This window comes from Manis pentadactyla, chromosome 8, assembly GCF_030020395.1.
Source record: "Manis pentadactyla isolate mManPen7 chromosome 8, mManPen7.hap1, whole genome shotgun sequence".
Classification (NCBI taxonomy): domain Eukaryota; kingdom Metazoa; phylum Chordata; class Mammalia; order Pholidota; family Manidae; genus Manis; species Manis pentadactyla.
The window spans coordinates 104,897,208-104,913,895 of record NC_080026.1 but is presented as its reverse complement, the minus strand read 5'-3'; the positions used below and the strand labels follow the sequence as shown (position 1 = coordinate 104,913,895).

The 16,688-nt window shown below is 43.1% G+C and overlaps 1 protein-coding gene across 5 annotated transcripts in view; it reads left to right on the top strand.

Annotated features, from left to right (window-relative positions):
- Positions 1–16,688, top strand: part of MYOF (myoferlin) — a 159,909-nt gene that overhangs the window by 51,941 nt on the left and 91,280 nt on the right. For all 5 annotated transcript variants that reach the window (XR_005023687.2, XM_036880108.2, XM_036880107.2 and 2 more), the window contains exons 6-11: positions 10,680–10,846; positions 11,506–11,634; positions 14,181–14,243; positions 14,327–14,377; positions 15,537–15,567; positions 16,044–16,159. Coding sequence is in view for 4 of the 5 variants with exons in the window: in XM_036880108.2 (XP_036736003.2) it covers positions 10,680–10,846; positions 11,506–11,634; positions 14,181–14,243; positions 14,327–14,377; positions 15,537–15,567; positions 16,044–16,159 (557 nt within the window). In the remaining variant the exon portion in view is untranslated. The remainder of the gene's footprint in view (positions 1–10,679; positions 10,847–11,505; positions 11,635–14,180; positions 14,244–14,326; positions 14,378–15,536; positions 15,568–16,043; positions 16,160–16,688) is intronic.

The window sequence follows — 16,688 nt, the reverse complement described above, 5'->3', positions numbered from 1 at the left end:
GTCAGTCCAACAAGAGGCTAAAACAATTGTAAATATGTGTGCACCCAACAACAGAAGTACCTAAATATACAAAGCAAATACTAACAGACTTAAAAGGAGAAATAGACAGCAACACAACTATATTAGGGGATTTTATCATCTCACTTGCATTAGTGGCTAGATCATCCAGGCAGAAAATAAGGAAACAGTGGTGTTGAATGACATATTAGACTTGTTGGACTTAACAGATATATACAGAAAATTCTACCCAAAAGTAGCAGAATATGTATTTTTCTTAACTGCACATGGTACATTTTCCAGAATATATCACATGTCAGGTCACACAAAAAAGTCTCAATAAATTTAAAAAGATTGAAATTGCATCAGGCATCTATTCAGACCACAATGGTATGAAACTAGAAATCAATTACACGAATAAAAAACAAACAAACAAATCCAAAACACATGGAAGGATAAATACCATCAATGAGCAAATCAAAGAGGACATCAAACAATACATGGAAACATGAAAACAGAAACACAATGGTCAAAATATGTGGGATGCAGCAAAAGTGGTTCCAAGATGGAAGTACTATAGCAGTACAGGCCTTCCCCAAATAAACAATCTAGCTTCACAACTAAAGGAACTAGAAAAATAATAATAATGCAGGTAACTGTCAAATCACTATGTTGTATACTTGAATATAATGTTGCATATCAATTATACTTCAGTAAAAAATGTATTTAAAAAATACTAAATAATGGCAAAAAGAAAGAAAGTGACTGTGAACCAGATAAATATATTTCACTAAACCAAAAAATACAGAAGAAGAACATTTGGGGGAACACTAGTGAATAGACGAAAGTGACTGGTTCATTCAGAAGTGTCATAAAAGGGAAGCATGTTCCTGAGGTCTGAGCATTCCAGGCTGAAACATATGTCCTTGATAGACAGATCACAGAGATCCATGGCATGCTTTCTGAACAAGGGACTGACTTGGTCAGAACTGAACTGGAAAATGATCTATGTGTCAGATGACGGTTGTAGGCACTATTTCCAAATTGGACTTGTATTCAGCCTATTTTTTTCCAGGATATTTAGGAAAATCAACAGGATCATAATAGACAAATAGTTCTTAAATTTTAAGCCCAGTAAAATCATCAAGGGAGATCTTGAAATGTGCAGATTTCTATTACCTTCAGAGAATGTAACTAAACTAATTTGAAGGAAAAATACCCAATCAGGAGGCAGATTTCAGAGCTCACTTTGAGAAGCCGTGGAATTGAGCATTTTGCCTGGTTAACTTTATCTTGATAAGACTCAGACAGAGCTCTTTGGGCAATGTTTCCTAGACTGGCTCACAGCTTGGTCGATCCATAGCAAATGCTACCAAGATTTCTCTGCAAGCCTGTGTTTGCACTCCTGTTTGGTTAGAGGCTCTTCCATGGTACCTTTGCTCTAGTCTATGTATTGGAACCATTCCAGAAGATTCTTAGCGCATATTTGCCCAAGAATCAGTAGAGGTTAATGAATTGCTTATGGTTGAACACATTTATTTATGTAACTTGTAGCATGTTGGAAATCCAGAAAAGTTATTGTTCAACATTCCCACTAATTCAGCATGTTTTCTCTAAAATGTTTTCATGCTTAGAAACTCTCTCTCTCTTTTGTTCTGCTTTGTATTTTTTAACTTACATGGATGACTATACCAGCCCTTTGCTCTGATTTTACAATGACCTTTGGCCCAAGCTAATTAAATTCTGCCTTAACTAGTACCTCCACTTAGCAAGACTTCGTCATGAGAAGCAAAATTAATATCACAGGCTGAGAATGACATTCTAGGACTCTAGAAAAACAGGGTTGCGGTGGGGAAATAGCAAATATTGACCCCTCCCACACAAAAAAAGCATAAAATATTCCAGAAGGGACACCATCAAAGAATGGAAGAGAATTTGGTGGGATGGTGGCCCACTTTGAGCTTGGGTGGAAGAGATGAGAGGAGTGGAAGGACTGTTTGGGTAAGGGAGCCTGCTGGCTGGGGGTGGGCAATCTGTATTCTAGCCAGGAGGAAGCCAGGGGTGGCTGGCAAGTGTCCATCTTCCCCAGCCATTCCTAGGAGTTGCCTTCATTGGGAAGCTCTAACAGGACCTTCCTCTGGTTAGATGGGAGTGATGGAGGTAGGGAAGGGCTGGCCTCCAGATCTGGTGACATCTGAGTGACTGGTAGCCCATTCTCTTCTGCTTGGTAGGGAGAAGTGCTAGAGGAAGGTGGCATGGGGGCATGGAAGAGGGAGAGAGGTTGGTACCTGCTGAAGAAAGGCACAGCTGGGCATGCCAAAGGCAAACCCCACTGTGTCATAAGGTCACCTAGGGCCACCAGCTCTTCGGCACTGGGTGGACGGACAGAAGCTGCATAGGGACGTGTTACTGTCACAGGTGACACACACAGGGACAGTGTATGGGAACATTGCCACTGAGTTCTGCAAAGTGGCCAGCTGTATATCTCAGGAATTATGAAGACTCATTTTGATAAGTTCCTGAAGCTTTGGAGAGCCATTCTTGAGTAGTAATCAAAGCATCACTTGTAATCAATGTGTGAGTCACATGGGGAGTAATGGACATTCAGAAAGAAGACAGGTCAGTGTTGACTACAGTCAGATGCTTGGTAGGCTTTGACTGAGTGACGTGGTAATTGTTGGAGAGGCTGGGTGGCAGTCAGACAAAGGGATTGTAGAGAGTGTGTCACAGCCAGAGGTACAGTAAAGAGGAGCAGGAAAACAGAGCAGTAACTAGAGGGGGCATTGTGGAGTCAAGGAACATTTTGTTTTTTTAAATTATAGGGCACATTTCAGCATGTATACATCTCGATGAGAATGATTAAGTAGAGAGGGGAACTGGATGAGTTGAATCAGAGGCAGAAATTACAGAAGCAAAATCCTTGCATATCAAGAGGAGATAGGATCAGTGTGCACATGAAGTATTGGCTCAGGTTGGGGAGCAGTTAATTCAGTGACTGTAGCAGGAGGGAAGGAAGGCAGCAGACGCAGATATAAGGGTTGATTTGGAGTTGTATGGATGTGGAAATTTCCTTCTGATTGCCTGTTTTCTCAAGGAAATTAAAAGCAAGGTTATTAGGTGATAGTGAGGAGGATAGGGTGTCAGAAGCTTTCAAGTTGCAAAATAGGTGGGAGTTCAGAAAGGTCAAGTGATTGGACTTTACTGGCTAATTAGTGACCATCTCAGACTAGGAACCAGGAAAACTCTGAAACAGATGCCTTGGAAATGTGGTAGAATGGCTGGGAGAGTCCTGCTATCCACTTAAAGTTTGTGATCACAAAATTGAAGTGAGATTAGACAGTAGAGTATGGATTCTTCTCAACCAGGTTCAGCTGCCTAGGTGAAGGCATGGAGTAACTGGAGCATTGAAACAAACAGGTGACTACAGAGAAATGAGAGAAGGGAAAGGATTGAGGAGCGTTTGCAATGTTAGACCACGGAACCCAACACAGGTTAGGAGGAAAGCAAGGACATGAAGGACGTGGGGGACAGGGGAGGTGAGGCAGTCAGTGGATTGGGGCTGCCTGTGTGGCTGCAGACCCATGGACTGGAGTAGTAGAAAAAACTGGAAAGATAAAAAAGATGGCCTCTGTAGTGGGTTAATAGCATCCTTCCAGAATCTCTGTCTACACAGATCCTTGGAACGTGACCTTCTTTGGAAATAGGGTGTTTGCAGATGCAATTAGTCAAGTTAAGATGAGGTCATTCTGAATTAGGGTGGTCCCTAAATTCAATGACAGGTATCTTATAAGAAGAGGTGAGGACATGCAGACACACGGGGGAGAAGGCCACATGAAAACAGAGGCAGGTTGGAGTGGTACAGCCACAAAGCATGGAATGCCAACGACTGCCAGGAGCCACCAGCTAATGAGGCAAGTGAGGATTTTTCCCTAGTGGCTTCTAGAGGACCATGGCCCTGTCAACACCTTGATTTGGGACTTCTAGGGTTCAGAACTGTTAGAGAATAAATGTCTGTTGTTTTAAGCTACTCAGTTTGTGGTACTTTGTTACAACAGCACTAGGAAGCAAATACAACGAGCAGCCTCCTATTCAGTCAATGGCTCGCAGCCTAACGTTGCCCTCAGTAGTCATGAAAGTCACCGTTTGTAGATCCCTTTGGCTGTGGTTCAGGTTCATGCCTGGGCCTCATTAATGGGGCATGCCAGTACAATCGCTAACATTTCGGTAATGAAACAGCTTGTGCAGAGGGTGTGTTCGCCCATGCCTGGAGGGCCCCCCTCATTCTTTACGGAGCACTTAGGGGTAGCATTGTTTAATCCTGCACAGCTTCCTGCCACATAAAGGCACAATTTCCTACTCCAATATCCTTTTGCTGCTATGTAACGATGATGGTAGCTGTGACTGAGGCTGGTTTTCTCTGATCCATCCCTTCAGCCTGAAGTTTGAAGAGCAGGAGGTATTTCCAGAAGAAATGGGCTCTTTATTACCTTCAGTCTGTTTCTGGAGTATCCCTCAGGAATTTAATGAGGACTTGTTCAGAGTCCAGCCCTGCAGAGAGGTTTGATTTACCCTGCCCTCTTCTCTTGCTTGCTGCCACAAATAACTACCAACCCCAAATGGAGCAATACACAGCAGGGGGAATCCCCACTTGGGCCCAGGATTGTGGGGGAAGTTTGTCTTAGTTGTTGGAACTTTAAAGGCCCCTAGCCCAGCATCGCTTAGAGCATGGTGTGCAGAAGGGGAGCCTGACCCGCTGTGCTGCCCTGCAGCTGGTGCTTGGTTGGAGGAGCACACCTCCAGTGTCTGGGTGATCTTTCCTGAGAACTGGCAGTAGCTTTGCCAAACTTCTGAAGAACTTAATAAGGCATGTGAGGGGTCAGAATCCCCTCATTCATTTATTCACTCCTTGTTCATCCAGCCCCTGCCATGTACTAGGGTTTGTGTTAGGCCCAGGGGCAGAAACAGAAGAGCAAGCGCCCTGCTTCTGAAGAGCATATGGTAGTGAGGGGGCCAACAGGTCAACAACAGGCACAAGAATAGGGTAAGGCAATGTGTGGCAGGCACAAGAAAGTATGACTCACTCCATGTGGGAGAGGTGGAAGGGCCTGCCCTGGGACCGTGTATTTCATCTTCTGAACTTGAGGGAGTTGAGGAGCTCACTTGGTGAAGAACAGGAGGAAGGACAATCCAAGATCCAGGCACCCCAAGAGAGACAGCAGATGAGCCCTTCTTTTGAGGCCTCTTCAAAAATAAAGAAGAAAGACCCAGATTATCTTCAGAGGGCAGAGGTAGCTATTCCCTTCCTTTGGCTTGTATGGTGTTTCCCAGTGTCCTGGCTAAGATGTTGAGGAACTAGGACTGTGTCTCCTTCACCTGCTGCCTGGTTTTAGATCTAGTTGTAAGCCAGTGAGGTAGGGTGGAGACTGGACCTGGTTTCAGCTCAGCTTCTAATTGCAAGCCACTTCAGCCTTCTGGACCTTTTTCTTTCTTATTTTTTTTTAAATTTGTATTAAGGTATTATTGATACGCACTCTTATGAAGGTTTCACATGAATAAACAATGTGGTTACTACATTTACCCATATTATCAAGTCCCCACCCATACCCCAATGCAGTCACTGTCCATCAGTGCAGCAAGATGCCACACATCCACTATGTGCCTTCTCTGTGCTACACTATTTTCCCTGTGATCCACCACACCACGTGTACTAAACATAATACCCCTCAATCCCCTTCTCCCTCCCTCCCCACCCTCCCTCCCACACCCCTTCCCTTTGGTAACCACTAGTTCCTTCTTGGAGTCTCTGAGTCTGCTGCTATTTTGTTCCTTCAGTTTTGCTTCATTGTTATACTCCACAAATGAGGGAAATAATTTGGCACTTGTCTTTCTCTGCCTGGCTTATTTCACTGAGAATAATGTCCTCCAACTCCATCCATGTTGTTGCAAATGATAGGATTTGTTTCTTATGGCTGAGTAGTATTCCACTGTGTATATGTACCACCTCTTCTTTATCCATTCATCTACAGATGGACACTTAGGTTGCTTCCATATCTTGGCTATTGTAAATAGTGCTGCAATAAGCATAGGGGTGTATATATCTTTTTGAATCTGAGAAGTTGTATTCTTTGGGTAAATTCCAAAGAGTGGGATTCCTGGGTCAAATGGTAATTCTATTTTTAGTGCTTTAAGGAACTTCCGTACTGCTTTCCACAATTGTTGAACTAGCTCACATTCCCACCAGCAGTGTAGGAGGGTTCCCCTTTCTCTGCATCCTCGCCAGTATTTGTTGTTCTTAGTCTTTTCGATGCTGGCCATCCTTACTGGCATGAAGTGATATCTCATTGTGGTTTTGATTTGCATTTCCCTGATGATCAGTGATGTGGAGCATCTTTTCATGTGTCTGTTGACCATCTGAATTTCTTCTTTGGAGAACTGTCTCTTCATATCCTCTGCCCATTTGTTAATCAGGTTTGATTTTTGGGTGTTGAGGCATGTAAGTTCTTTATATATTTTGGATGTTAACCCCTTGTTGGACATGTCATTTACAAATATATTCTCCCATACTGTAGGATGCTTTTTGTTCTGTTGATGATGTCCTTTGCTGTATGGAAACTTTTAGTTTGATGTAGTCCCATGAGTTCATTTTTGCTTTTGTTTCCCTTGCTTGAGGAGATGCATTCAGGAAGAAGTTGCTCATGCTTATATTCAGGAGATTTTTGCCTATGTTGTCTTCTAACTTAGTTGGTTGGTTTGATGACTTACATTCAGGTCTTGATCCATTTCGAGTTTACTTTTGTGTATGGGGTTAAACAATGATCCAGTTTCATTCTCTTGCATGTAGCTGTCCAGTTTTGCCAACACCAGCTGTTGAAGAGGCTGTCATTTCCCCATTGTATGTCCATGGTTACATTATCTTATATTAATTGGCCATATATGGTTGGGTTTATATCAGGGCTCTCTAGTCTGTTCCATTGCTCTATGGGTCTGTTCTTGTACCATTACCAAATTGTCTTGATTACTGTGGCTTTGTAGGAGAGCTTGAATTCAGGGAGGGTAATCCCCCCAGCTTTATTCTCCCTTCTCAGGATTGCTTTGGCTATTTGGGGTGTTTTGTGGTTCCATATGAATTTTAGAACGATTTTCTCTAGTTCGTTGAAAAATGCTGTTGGTATTTTGATAGGAATTGCATTGAATCTGTAGATTGCTTTAGGCAGGATGGCCATTTTGACAATATTAATTCTTCCTATCCATGAGCATGGGATGTGTTTCCATTTATTGGTATCTTCTTTAATTTCTCTCATGAGTGTTTTGTAGTTTTCAGAGTTAGGTCTTTCACTTCCTTGGTTAGGTTTATTCCTAGGTATTTTATTCTTTTTGATGCAACTGTGAATGGAATTGTTTTCCTGATTTCTCTCTCTGCTAGTTCATTGTTAGTGTATAGGAATGCCACAGATTTCTGCGTATTTATTTTGTATCTTGCAACTTTGCTGAATTCTGATATCAGTTCTAATCGTTTTGGAGTGGAGTCTTTAGGGTTTTTTATGTACAATATCATGTCATCTGCAAACAGGGACAGTTTAACTTCTTCCTTGCCAATCTGGATGCCTTTTATTTCTTTGTGTTGTCTGATTGCCATGGCTAGGACCTCCAGTACTATGTTGAATAGAAGTGGGGAGAGTGGGCATCCTTGTCTTGTTCCCGATCTTAAAGGAAAAGCTTTCAGCTTCTCACTGTTAAGTATAATGTTGGCTGTGGGTTTGTCATATACGGCCTTTATTATGTTGAGGTACTTGCCCTCTTTACCCATTTTGTTGAGAGTTTTTATCATGAATGAATGTTGAATTTTGTCAAATGCTTTTTCAACATCTATGGAGATGATCATGTGGTTTTTGTACTTCTGGACCTTTTTCCATCTGTAAAATGGGGTTAGGAGCAGATTGGACTGGGGATTTCTAAGGTCACTTCTAGAGTAACATTCTGTGGTTCTGTGACTCCTTGAGGGACTGCAAAGTGTAAATCCAGAGACTGTCTTGTCAGCAGAGTAGAGGGCTGAGGTCAGAGTGGAGGTCACACATTGGGAGTAGGAAATGAAAAGTGGGGTGAGGGGTTGGTTCACAGAAGAAAGATTCAGTCAGAGTGCCAGGAGGGGAGCTGCATGATTCAAAGATGTATGGGCCCCAGAGTCCAGTGCCATGTTAGACTGAGCGTGGGGATTCCGAAAAGGGTCTGGGCTTAGCCAGAAGAGGTCACAGTGACCTTTGCAGAACAGATGCCAGGTTTGGGAGGGCTGAACCTCAATAAAGGGATGAGGAGGAGAAGGGTCCTCCCTGGGCTAAACTCTGAAGCAGCACATCAGAAGACTTTTACCTCCTGTGGTTGCCCCTTCCTCACTCTGTGCCCTTGTCCCCGACTGCACCAGCCTCACCCACCCTGCCACCCTGCCACTACTGCTTCCTGGGAGTGTTCTAGGGTTCTGGGCTCCAGCCAAAACTGACTTCTTAATAGTAGCAACAAAAAGTAATTTGTTGGAAATGCTGGTGAGGATGTGGAGAAAGGGGAACCCTCCTGTACTGCTGGTGGGAATGTAAGGTAGTTCAACAATTGTGGAAAGCAATATGAAGGTTCCTCAAAACACTAAATTTAGAAGTACCATTTGTCCCAGGAATCCCACTCCTTGGAATTTACCCAAAGAATACAACTTCTCAGATTCAAAAAGACATATACACCCCTATGTTTATCGCAGCATTTTTTACAATAGCCAAGATATGGAAGCAACTTAAGTGTCCATCTGTAGATGAACATATAAAGAAGAGGTGGTACATATACACAATGGAATACTATTCAGCCATAAGAAAGAAACAAATCCTACCATTTGCAACAACATGGATGGAGCTGGAGGACATTATTCTCAGTGAAATAAGCCAGGCAGAGAAAGACAAGTGCCAAATTATTTCCCTCATTTGTGGAGTATAACAATGAAGCAAAACTGAAGGAATAAAATAGCAGCAGACTCAGAGACTCCAAGAAGGAACTAGTGGTTACCAAAGGGAAGGGGTGTGGGAGGGAGGGTGGGGAGGGAGGGAGAAGGGGATTGAGGGGTATTATGTTTAGTACACGTGGTGTGGTGGATCACAGGGAAAATAGTGTAGCACAGAGAAGGCACATAGTGGATGTGTGGCATCTTGCTGCACTGATGGACAGTGACTGCATTGGGGTATGGGTGGGGACTTGATAATATGGGTAAATGTAGTAACCACATTGTTTATTCATGTGAAACTTTCATAAGAGTGTATGTATATCAATAATACCTTAATTTAAAAAAATTTTTTTAAAAATAATGTTGGATGCTGGTCTGTGCCAAGCACTGTGTTAAAGGCTTGCATAGAGATTAATTTTATCTGTACAATAATCCTGTGATAAATACTACTATTTCCCCCTTTTTAAAAATGAGAAAATTGAAACAGAAATTAAGAAACTTATCAGAGTCATATGGCTCAAAATTGGAATTAAACCCAGGTAGCATTGCTCTAGAGCTCCAGCTTTAAGAGCTATGCTGCATGGCAATTGGGTCAAACTAATTCATACTATGATGTGTGTGACTGACAGATGAGTCTGTATGGAAATGTCTTTTACATGATTTTGTACTGTAAAGGAGGAGTTTCAGAATCTAAAGGTAGGGAATTCAGATGATGGGTTTTAGAGAAGGTGGCTAGCCTTCTGGGCTCTCTTAAATTGTGCAGATTGTACAGAACCAGGAATTCACATTTTTTGTCTATTAAGACAGGGAAAGCTAAAGTTTGTCAGTGAGTTTCAAACAGTTTGTGAATAAAAGGAAAGGGAGATGTAGTAGGCAGAGTTGATTTTTGTTTTTATTTTAAGGAGAAAATTATCTGAGTATTTGAAGGCAGAGTATAGGCCCACTTGGGGAAGGATCCACTGGAGGTACTTGAGGGGAGGACATTTGTGAGATTCCCCATAGAAACAGAAGGAAGTGGGCTTTGGGGCATGGGCGGGGGGTTCTTTCTAGTAATCTGGAGACTTTTTCCCCTGAGTTGTAAAGGGAAGCTAGGGGGATACATGAGGAGACGGATGTGTGTGGAAGGGACAAGGGAGAGTATGAGGGCTGTCTAGGTCTGCTTGGCAAGAAAATCAGGGGGGAGTTTCTCATCTGCCATGAGGGTAGAGAGGGCATTTATGCCTGAGGAGGCTCAAGCCGAAGGGGGACAGTACCGAAACCTCAGGAATAGATCTGTAGAGAACAGACCAGTAGCGGGAAGGGTGGAGTTTAAGTCTCCTCTGCAAGGCTCCGTTTGTCACGGCATTTCCACGTCTCTCCAGCCTAACCACAGAAAGGCCCCTTGACCTCAGGCTGGCTTCCAAGATCAGAACCAGGTGATTTCTGCCTGGGTCTGACAGAGCCACTGCTCTTGCCCTCTCCCTGGTCTCTGGTGTTCTCCTGGCCACTCTGAAGGCAGCCTGAATGAGTGCCCTGAGGTACCATGAGCATATGTACATAGAGAAACTGTATCTGAGTCACAGTGCCTCCCAAGTCACTGTCACCAAGCAGCGTCTCCTCCATTGGTTGCCTCGGGAACACTGAACACCCTCCATGTCCAGGAAACCTGAGTGTTCTGACATTTACATGGTGGGGGCCATCTCTGACTGGATTCCTCGTGTTTTAGGAGAAGAGGAGGAAGATGGAGGTGATGAAGACAACCCAGACAGTACAGCCAGGGTCCCGGGGCCCAGGGGGCCAGGCGGGACAGTGTCAGAAGCTCAGCTTGCCCGGAGGCTCACAAAGGGAAAGAACAGCAGGCGGATGCTGTCTAACAAGCCACAGGACTTCCAGGTAGGAACAGCCCGGGTGCCCTGCATTCCTGTTTTACCACCATAATGTCCAGCTTCTGGCAATTACAGTGTTGTTGGGAAGGATGTACTCCTAATGGCAGCGGCTCAGTGAGGAAAAGGGGATATTAGAGCCAATCCTGATGTGAAGAGCTCTCCATTGCTCTCCTGCATGCAGGAATAGATGTAGTCAAGCCAGATGAGGCTCTTCAGAGAAACAAAACTATGTATCTCTCCTTTGCTTCAGTGGTGGGAAAGAACTAATCCAAGATTAGAAGCACAGATACTGCATTTTTCATAGTTCTGGGTGCTTCCTTGGGAGACAGCTGTGAAGTGAGTTAGGACATCTCAATACTCTGGAAGACCAGGTAGGAGCCTAAGGTCTGAGCAGTGGCCTCTGCCCCACCTGCCCTACCCTTTCCCAAGCCAGCTCTGGACTATCTCAACTCCACAGTTGCTCTTGGGTTCTGCACCACAACCCCAGGGCCCTAGTGAGCACGCAGAGGTGGCTGCTCCCAACCCGTGAGCACCAGCTATTCTACAAACACGCCCTGGCCTGGTTTCAGCGATCCTTACAGGTGACCCAGCTCACACAACACCTGAGGATTCTCTTGCATGGCGCACTGGGAAAGGATCATAACAATGCCCTTTCTGTGCTTGCAGATCCGTGTCCGAGTAATTGAAGGCCGGCAGTTAAGTGGCAACAACATAAAGCCTGTGGTCAAAGTTCACGTCTGTGGCCAGACACACCGAACAAGAATCAAGAGAGGGAACAATCCATTTTTTGATGAGGTAAATGGGCAGAATGCATGTTTCTGCTCAGTGAGTCTGTTCTATTCATATGCACCTTCTGCCTTCCACCCACCTCTTCCCTGTCCCATGTGAGAGGGGAACTCCTGTGCAGACTTCACTGGAAGAGACAAGGCAAAGTTCCAGTGGCAAACATGGTAACCACTGGATCTAGAAATCACCTTGCCTGCTTCATCATTGGTTCCGAGGGCCAGTATCATCCTGGTGTTTTTGCAGCTTCCTGACAGCTGTTCCTCGTGGATCCTGGCACCCTTTCTGAGGTCACCTACATCTGCCTTTGCTCCTTCTGATTGTTAGCAGGGTGTCTCTGACAGATGACTCTGTGTGACAAAGTAACCTGACTTTTTAAAGATGTCAAAACCTATTTGACTATAAAAATAATGTACATTAAAGCAAGCAGTTATGAGCAAAAAGGGTTTTCTCTTCTCTCCCTTCCTGAGAACATAGCCTGGTTCTATCGCCCTCTTCTGTAACACTCCTCAGACACATGGAGTACCTGAACAGACGTGTCAAGCACCACAAAACTCCATAATTAGGGCTGTGAAGATAAGTGATAAGTTTGGGGAAGTTTTGGAGTCTGGTCTTGCTCTGCTTAGGAGACCCATTTCTGAGATTCCTCAGGGCTGCATCTCATGCCCTGTTCCCTGAGGCCAGGCCTCTCCTATTGGATTTCCTATCACAGTCCCTCTTAGCTCCCTGTAGCTTCTGATCCCAGCCTCTACTTCAGCTTTGGTTTGTTTTCCTTTCCACAAAAGGGACTGGTTTTTTCTGTCTGTCTTCCTGTTTCTTCTCCTTTGCTCAAGCTGACCTCCAACTTCGCAGAAGTCTCCATTTCCTTCTTACCTCTAACTTCTCCTCCTTTGATGAGTTGCAGACAACAGCATGGAGCTAAGCAGCATCAAAGCAAACATAGGAGGTTGGTGTGCACTGAGATGGGCACTTGAAGTGGGCTTCAGGAATGGCTGGGAGAGACTCACATTGGAGGACCTACTGGGTTGCAGGGAGGACAGGATACTGGATGGCCCGATGCCTGAGGCATAATGTATTTATTATGCAGGATAAATATTTGCTCAACAACATTCTGCAGAGCCCAGCATAATCTCCACCTTAGAAATGTCTCATGTTAATGATTTTTTTAGATTAGTTCTCTTGGCAAAGGGAAAAATCAATAACTGAACTCTAAACAGACCAATTCATAAATTCATAAAAGAATTTACTAAGAAATCCTTAGCTTGCCTATATCATCTTAGCCATGTGATTAAACTTGGCTTCACCTGTAATGGGACAAATGGCCTGTGTATCAACACCATGTTGTCAGATGTTTCTTGTCAGATGGCCAGCTTGCGTCTAACAGAGAGGAAACATTCACAGAAAATCCTGATTGTATGATATTTTACAAAACAGCTGGTCTTGATAGAAAAACACAAACAAACAGCAAAAGTAGGCAGGAGTATGGTTCTTGATAAAAGGAAACTAAAGAGACACAATAGCCAAATGAAAGGCATAATCCTAGATCTTTCTTTAAAAGCTGAACAGAACGTTTTTAAAAGCAATTTTAAAGGAATTTAAAACTTTGAGATTTTAAAGAAATTTTAAAACTGACTATATGTTAGATGTTAAATTTCCTGGATGTAATAATAGTATAGTGATTTTTTTAGAAAGATGTCCTTGCTTTTAGGAGATGCATTGCCAATCTATTTTTAAGGAGCGGAGTGTAATGTCTGTAGAACTTTCAAATAGTTCAGTAAAAAAAGAGAGAGAAAAGCAATGTCCCAAAATGATAACAATTGATAAACATAGGAGAAAGACGGTGTTATTTTGTCATTCTTTCCATTTTTCTATAGATGTGGAATATTTCTAAATTAAAAGTAGGAAAAATGTCTCAGTTGAAATAAATGCTCAGTCTTTCTCTTTCAGGATTAAGGTTTATTGGGCTGACATGGTACAACCTCTGTATACCCAATATTGCTCCCAAGTTTCAACCTTTGTAAATTTAGCTGTTATAGTGAGTTAAAATATGGTCAATATCGACTCTACTGAGGCACTAACATTATCTAATGGGCAAAGTTGGCTTTGAAGGTGTTTTGTTAGAAATAACAAAATTAGAATCACTAGACAAGTGATAGAGTTAAAAATGGTAGAGAATTAAACTCTACTTTCCAGGTCATGCAAGCCCTATAGCATCCATTTTAGTAAGACTTGCAACATGAAATAACCCAGGATCTTTCCTTCATTTAGCTAGTGGATAGATGGTCCCAAATGGACAGCTTTGTTTAGTTACATAAACACCATTGTTACTCTGCCCTTTTTGCTTTTTCCAACGTGCAAATGTGAGTTGCCATGAAGCTCATGAAGCTTAAGCATCCGGGCCTTTTCTGAGGCTCTGCAATATGTTCACATGACCAAACCTAATTGGGGGTTTGTGTTTTATATTTTTCTAGGAAGGCCCCCCAAATTATAGCATCATCCCACTATACCTGAGTCTACCTCTTCTAACATTCAAACATGTTTCTCTTTTGTTTTGATAGTTGTTTTTCTACAATGTCCACATAATCCCTTCAGAACTGATGGATGAGACCATCAGCATCCGGGTAAGTGGCTGTAGAGGAGGAAGGTAGTGCTCCCTCACGCCAGGTACAGCCAGTAATTTTTCCATGGCTCTTCTTTCTTCCAGGTTTATAATTCCCATTCTTTACGGGCAGACTGTCTCATGGGAGAATTTAAGGTGGGTGTCAACAGTTTGTTTCATGCAACTTATATCAAAGATGGTCACTTTTATAATGAGGAATCAGATGCAGAGTCTCAGGGTGCCCATCTTGGTGACATCTGAAGGTTACATGGAAGGGGTTGATGCCAGGATCCTTGCTGAGGGCTGAAATGCCAGCAGAACATGAATGTCATGGAAGCCAGAGATCCTCTGCCCTGAGTCTAGTTGACTTCCCAAAATACACCACTTCCTGTGCCCTAAAGCAAGGTGTCTGGGCGCTGCCACCTCTGGGCCCTTCCCAGTCTTCCAGCTGTCATGGAAGCCAGCGCACTGTTACAAAGGGAAGGATGCTTGACCACAGCAGGTGGGCTGGCAGCCAGCTCCACTTACTCACAAAGCCAGTAGTATAAATGTGGCTTATGAAAGGCAAGCCAAGCCTGGGAAGAGAATTAGTGCTTTTCCAAGTAACTCCCATTAGAATTAGAGACAAATACTTGGCTGGGGCTTCCAGGCAATTCTACATGGAATGGGTTGATTCTTAAAGGAAGGAGCTCCTGGTCATTAGAAGCCCTAGAGAATGTTCTGGAGTCAGACATGCAAGTGTTCATACCCTGTCTGCCACCAACTAGCCACATGTCAACCTCTCTGACCCTTAGTTTCTTCACCTATAAAATGAGGTCATTGTGAAGACTAACTGGGATAGAATATGTAAAACAGTGCTGGGCACATTGAAGTGCCCGATCAATTGTTATATTGATATTAGCATTAGCATTTGGTGGAGGAGAGGGAAGAGGAGTATTGGATAGGAGGTTGGACCAGGGGACTTCCCAGAGGGTGACCAAAGTCCAGCTTTGCTTGGGATTTCACAAAATGTGAGACGTTGTGCGCTGCAGGAAAGTCCCAAGCAAACTGAGACACACACATTGGTCACCCGACTTCCATAGTCTGTTCCAGCTCTGAGACTAGCTCATTCATTCAAAATGACTGATTGAAGGTCTTCTCTGCATCACATATCAGGCAAGACATTGTTGACAGAGAGGGTAAGTTGGGAATGCTGGGTCTCAGAGAAATTTAAGTCTAGCTAAAACCCTTATATTTAAATATAAAAATGATGTTTTCTTTGAAGTGACTAAACTGATTTCATCTACTTGAGCTACTTTAATTTTTTTTTTCCTAGATCGATGTTGGCTTCATTTATGATGAACCTGGTAAGTTATGTTCTCCCTATGAACCTTGAGACTCTGGGGATCAAGGCAATTTAGGGCATCAGAATAAAAAAATTTTTTTTTCTTGACTGAGGTGAGGGAAGGATACTTAGTGGGAATGAATAGTAGTATATAATAGCTTAGTATGGATGTCTTTTTTAATCTAATGGTAATTATACTAACATTCCCAATTAGGTAATTTCTCTGTTTTGTGAGGCTATCTTGATCTTATCAAAATCAAATTACAAAACCAGTTAATGGAGCTTAAAGAGTCTTGTTTGAGTCACACTAGGTAGGTTGGGGGTAGGGGGTGGTCAGTGCAAGGCAGAGGACATTATTATAGAGACCTACTGGGGGACTTTGGCTTGTCATGATGAGACCTGGCAGGACATGTGTGTTCATCTTACAGCAGATAAAATCACAGACCTGTCACCTTCTCTTTAGAGTGTCCCTGTCCTTTTACTCCTTCTTTATTTTAGGTCATGCTGTCATGAGAAAATGGCTTCTTCTCAATGACCCTGAAGATGCCAGCTCGGGTGCTAAAGGTTACATGAAAGTCAGCATGTTTGTCCTGGGAACTGGAGATGAGCCTCCCGTGAGCCTCTACATTCTCTATCATTTACACTTTTTCAGTAAAAAAATATAATCAAGTGTTAAGCAAGTGGGCATCTGTAATAGTGAAATGGAGCACAGCTTCCAGGCAATAGCCCCAGCCCTCCAATTCCTCCTGCTTTTCAGAAGCTCTTCTTTTTTTCATGACAGAATCATTATTCTAGCTCTCTTAAGCTCCTCCCTGGTGTCTCTGAGCAGGTTTTCCATTCAGTAAAGGTAGGTGTATTTTTAAGATATCCTTGGATCCTTTTACCTGGACAGAGTGGCTTACTACCTGAATCAGGCATTGCTACCTCAGGGAAGGTTGTCACTCTAGGAAACTGGGCTGCAAGCTGGGGAAAGTACGTGGCCAAAGAGAAATTGGAAGAGCTTCTGGATCTCTCTTTCTCTACTATTTAATGCTTATAAAATTATAAAAGTTCAGAATATATTCTTGTGGTGTATTGATTGAAGAAACATATGAGCTTTGATTTTTGTAAAGCAGTTTTGAGACTGACTTGGTAGCTGAACTC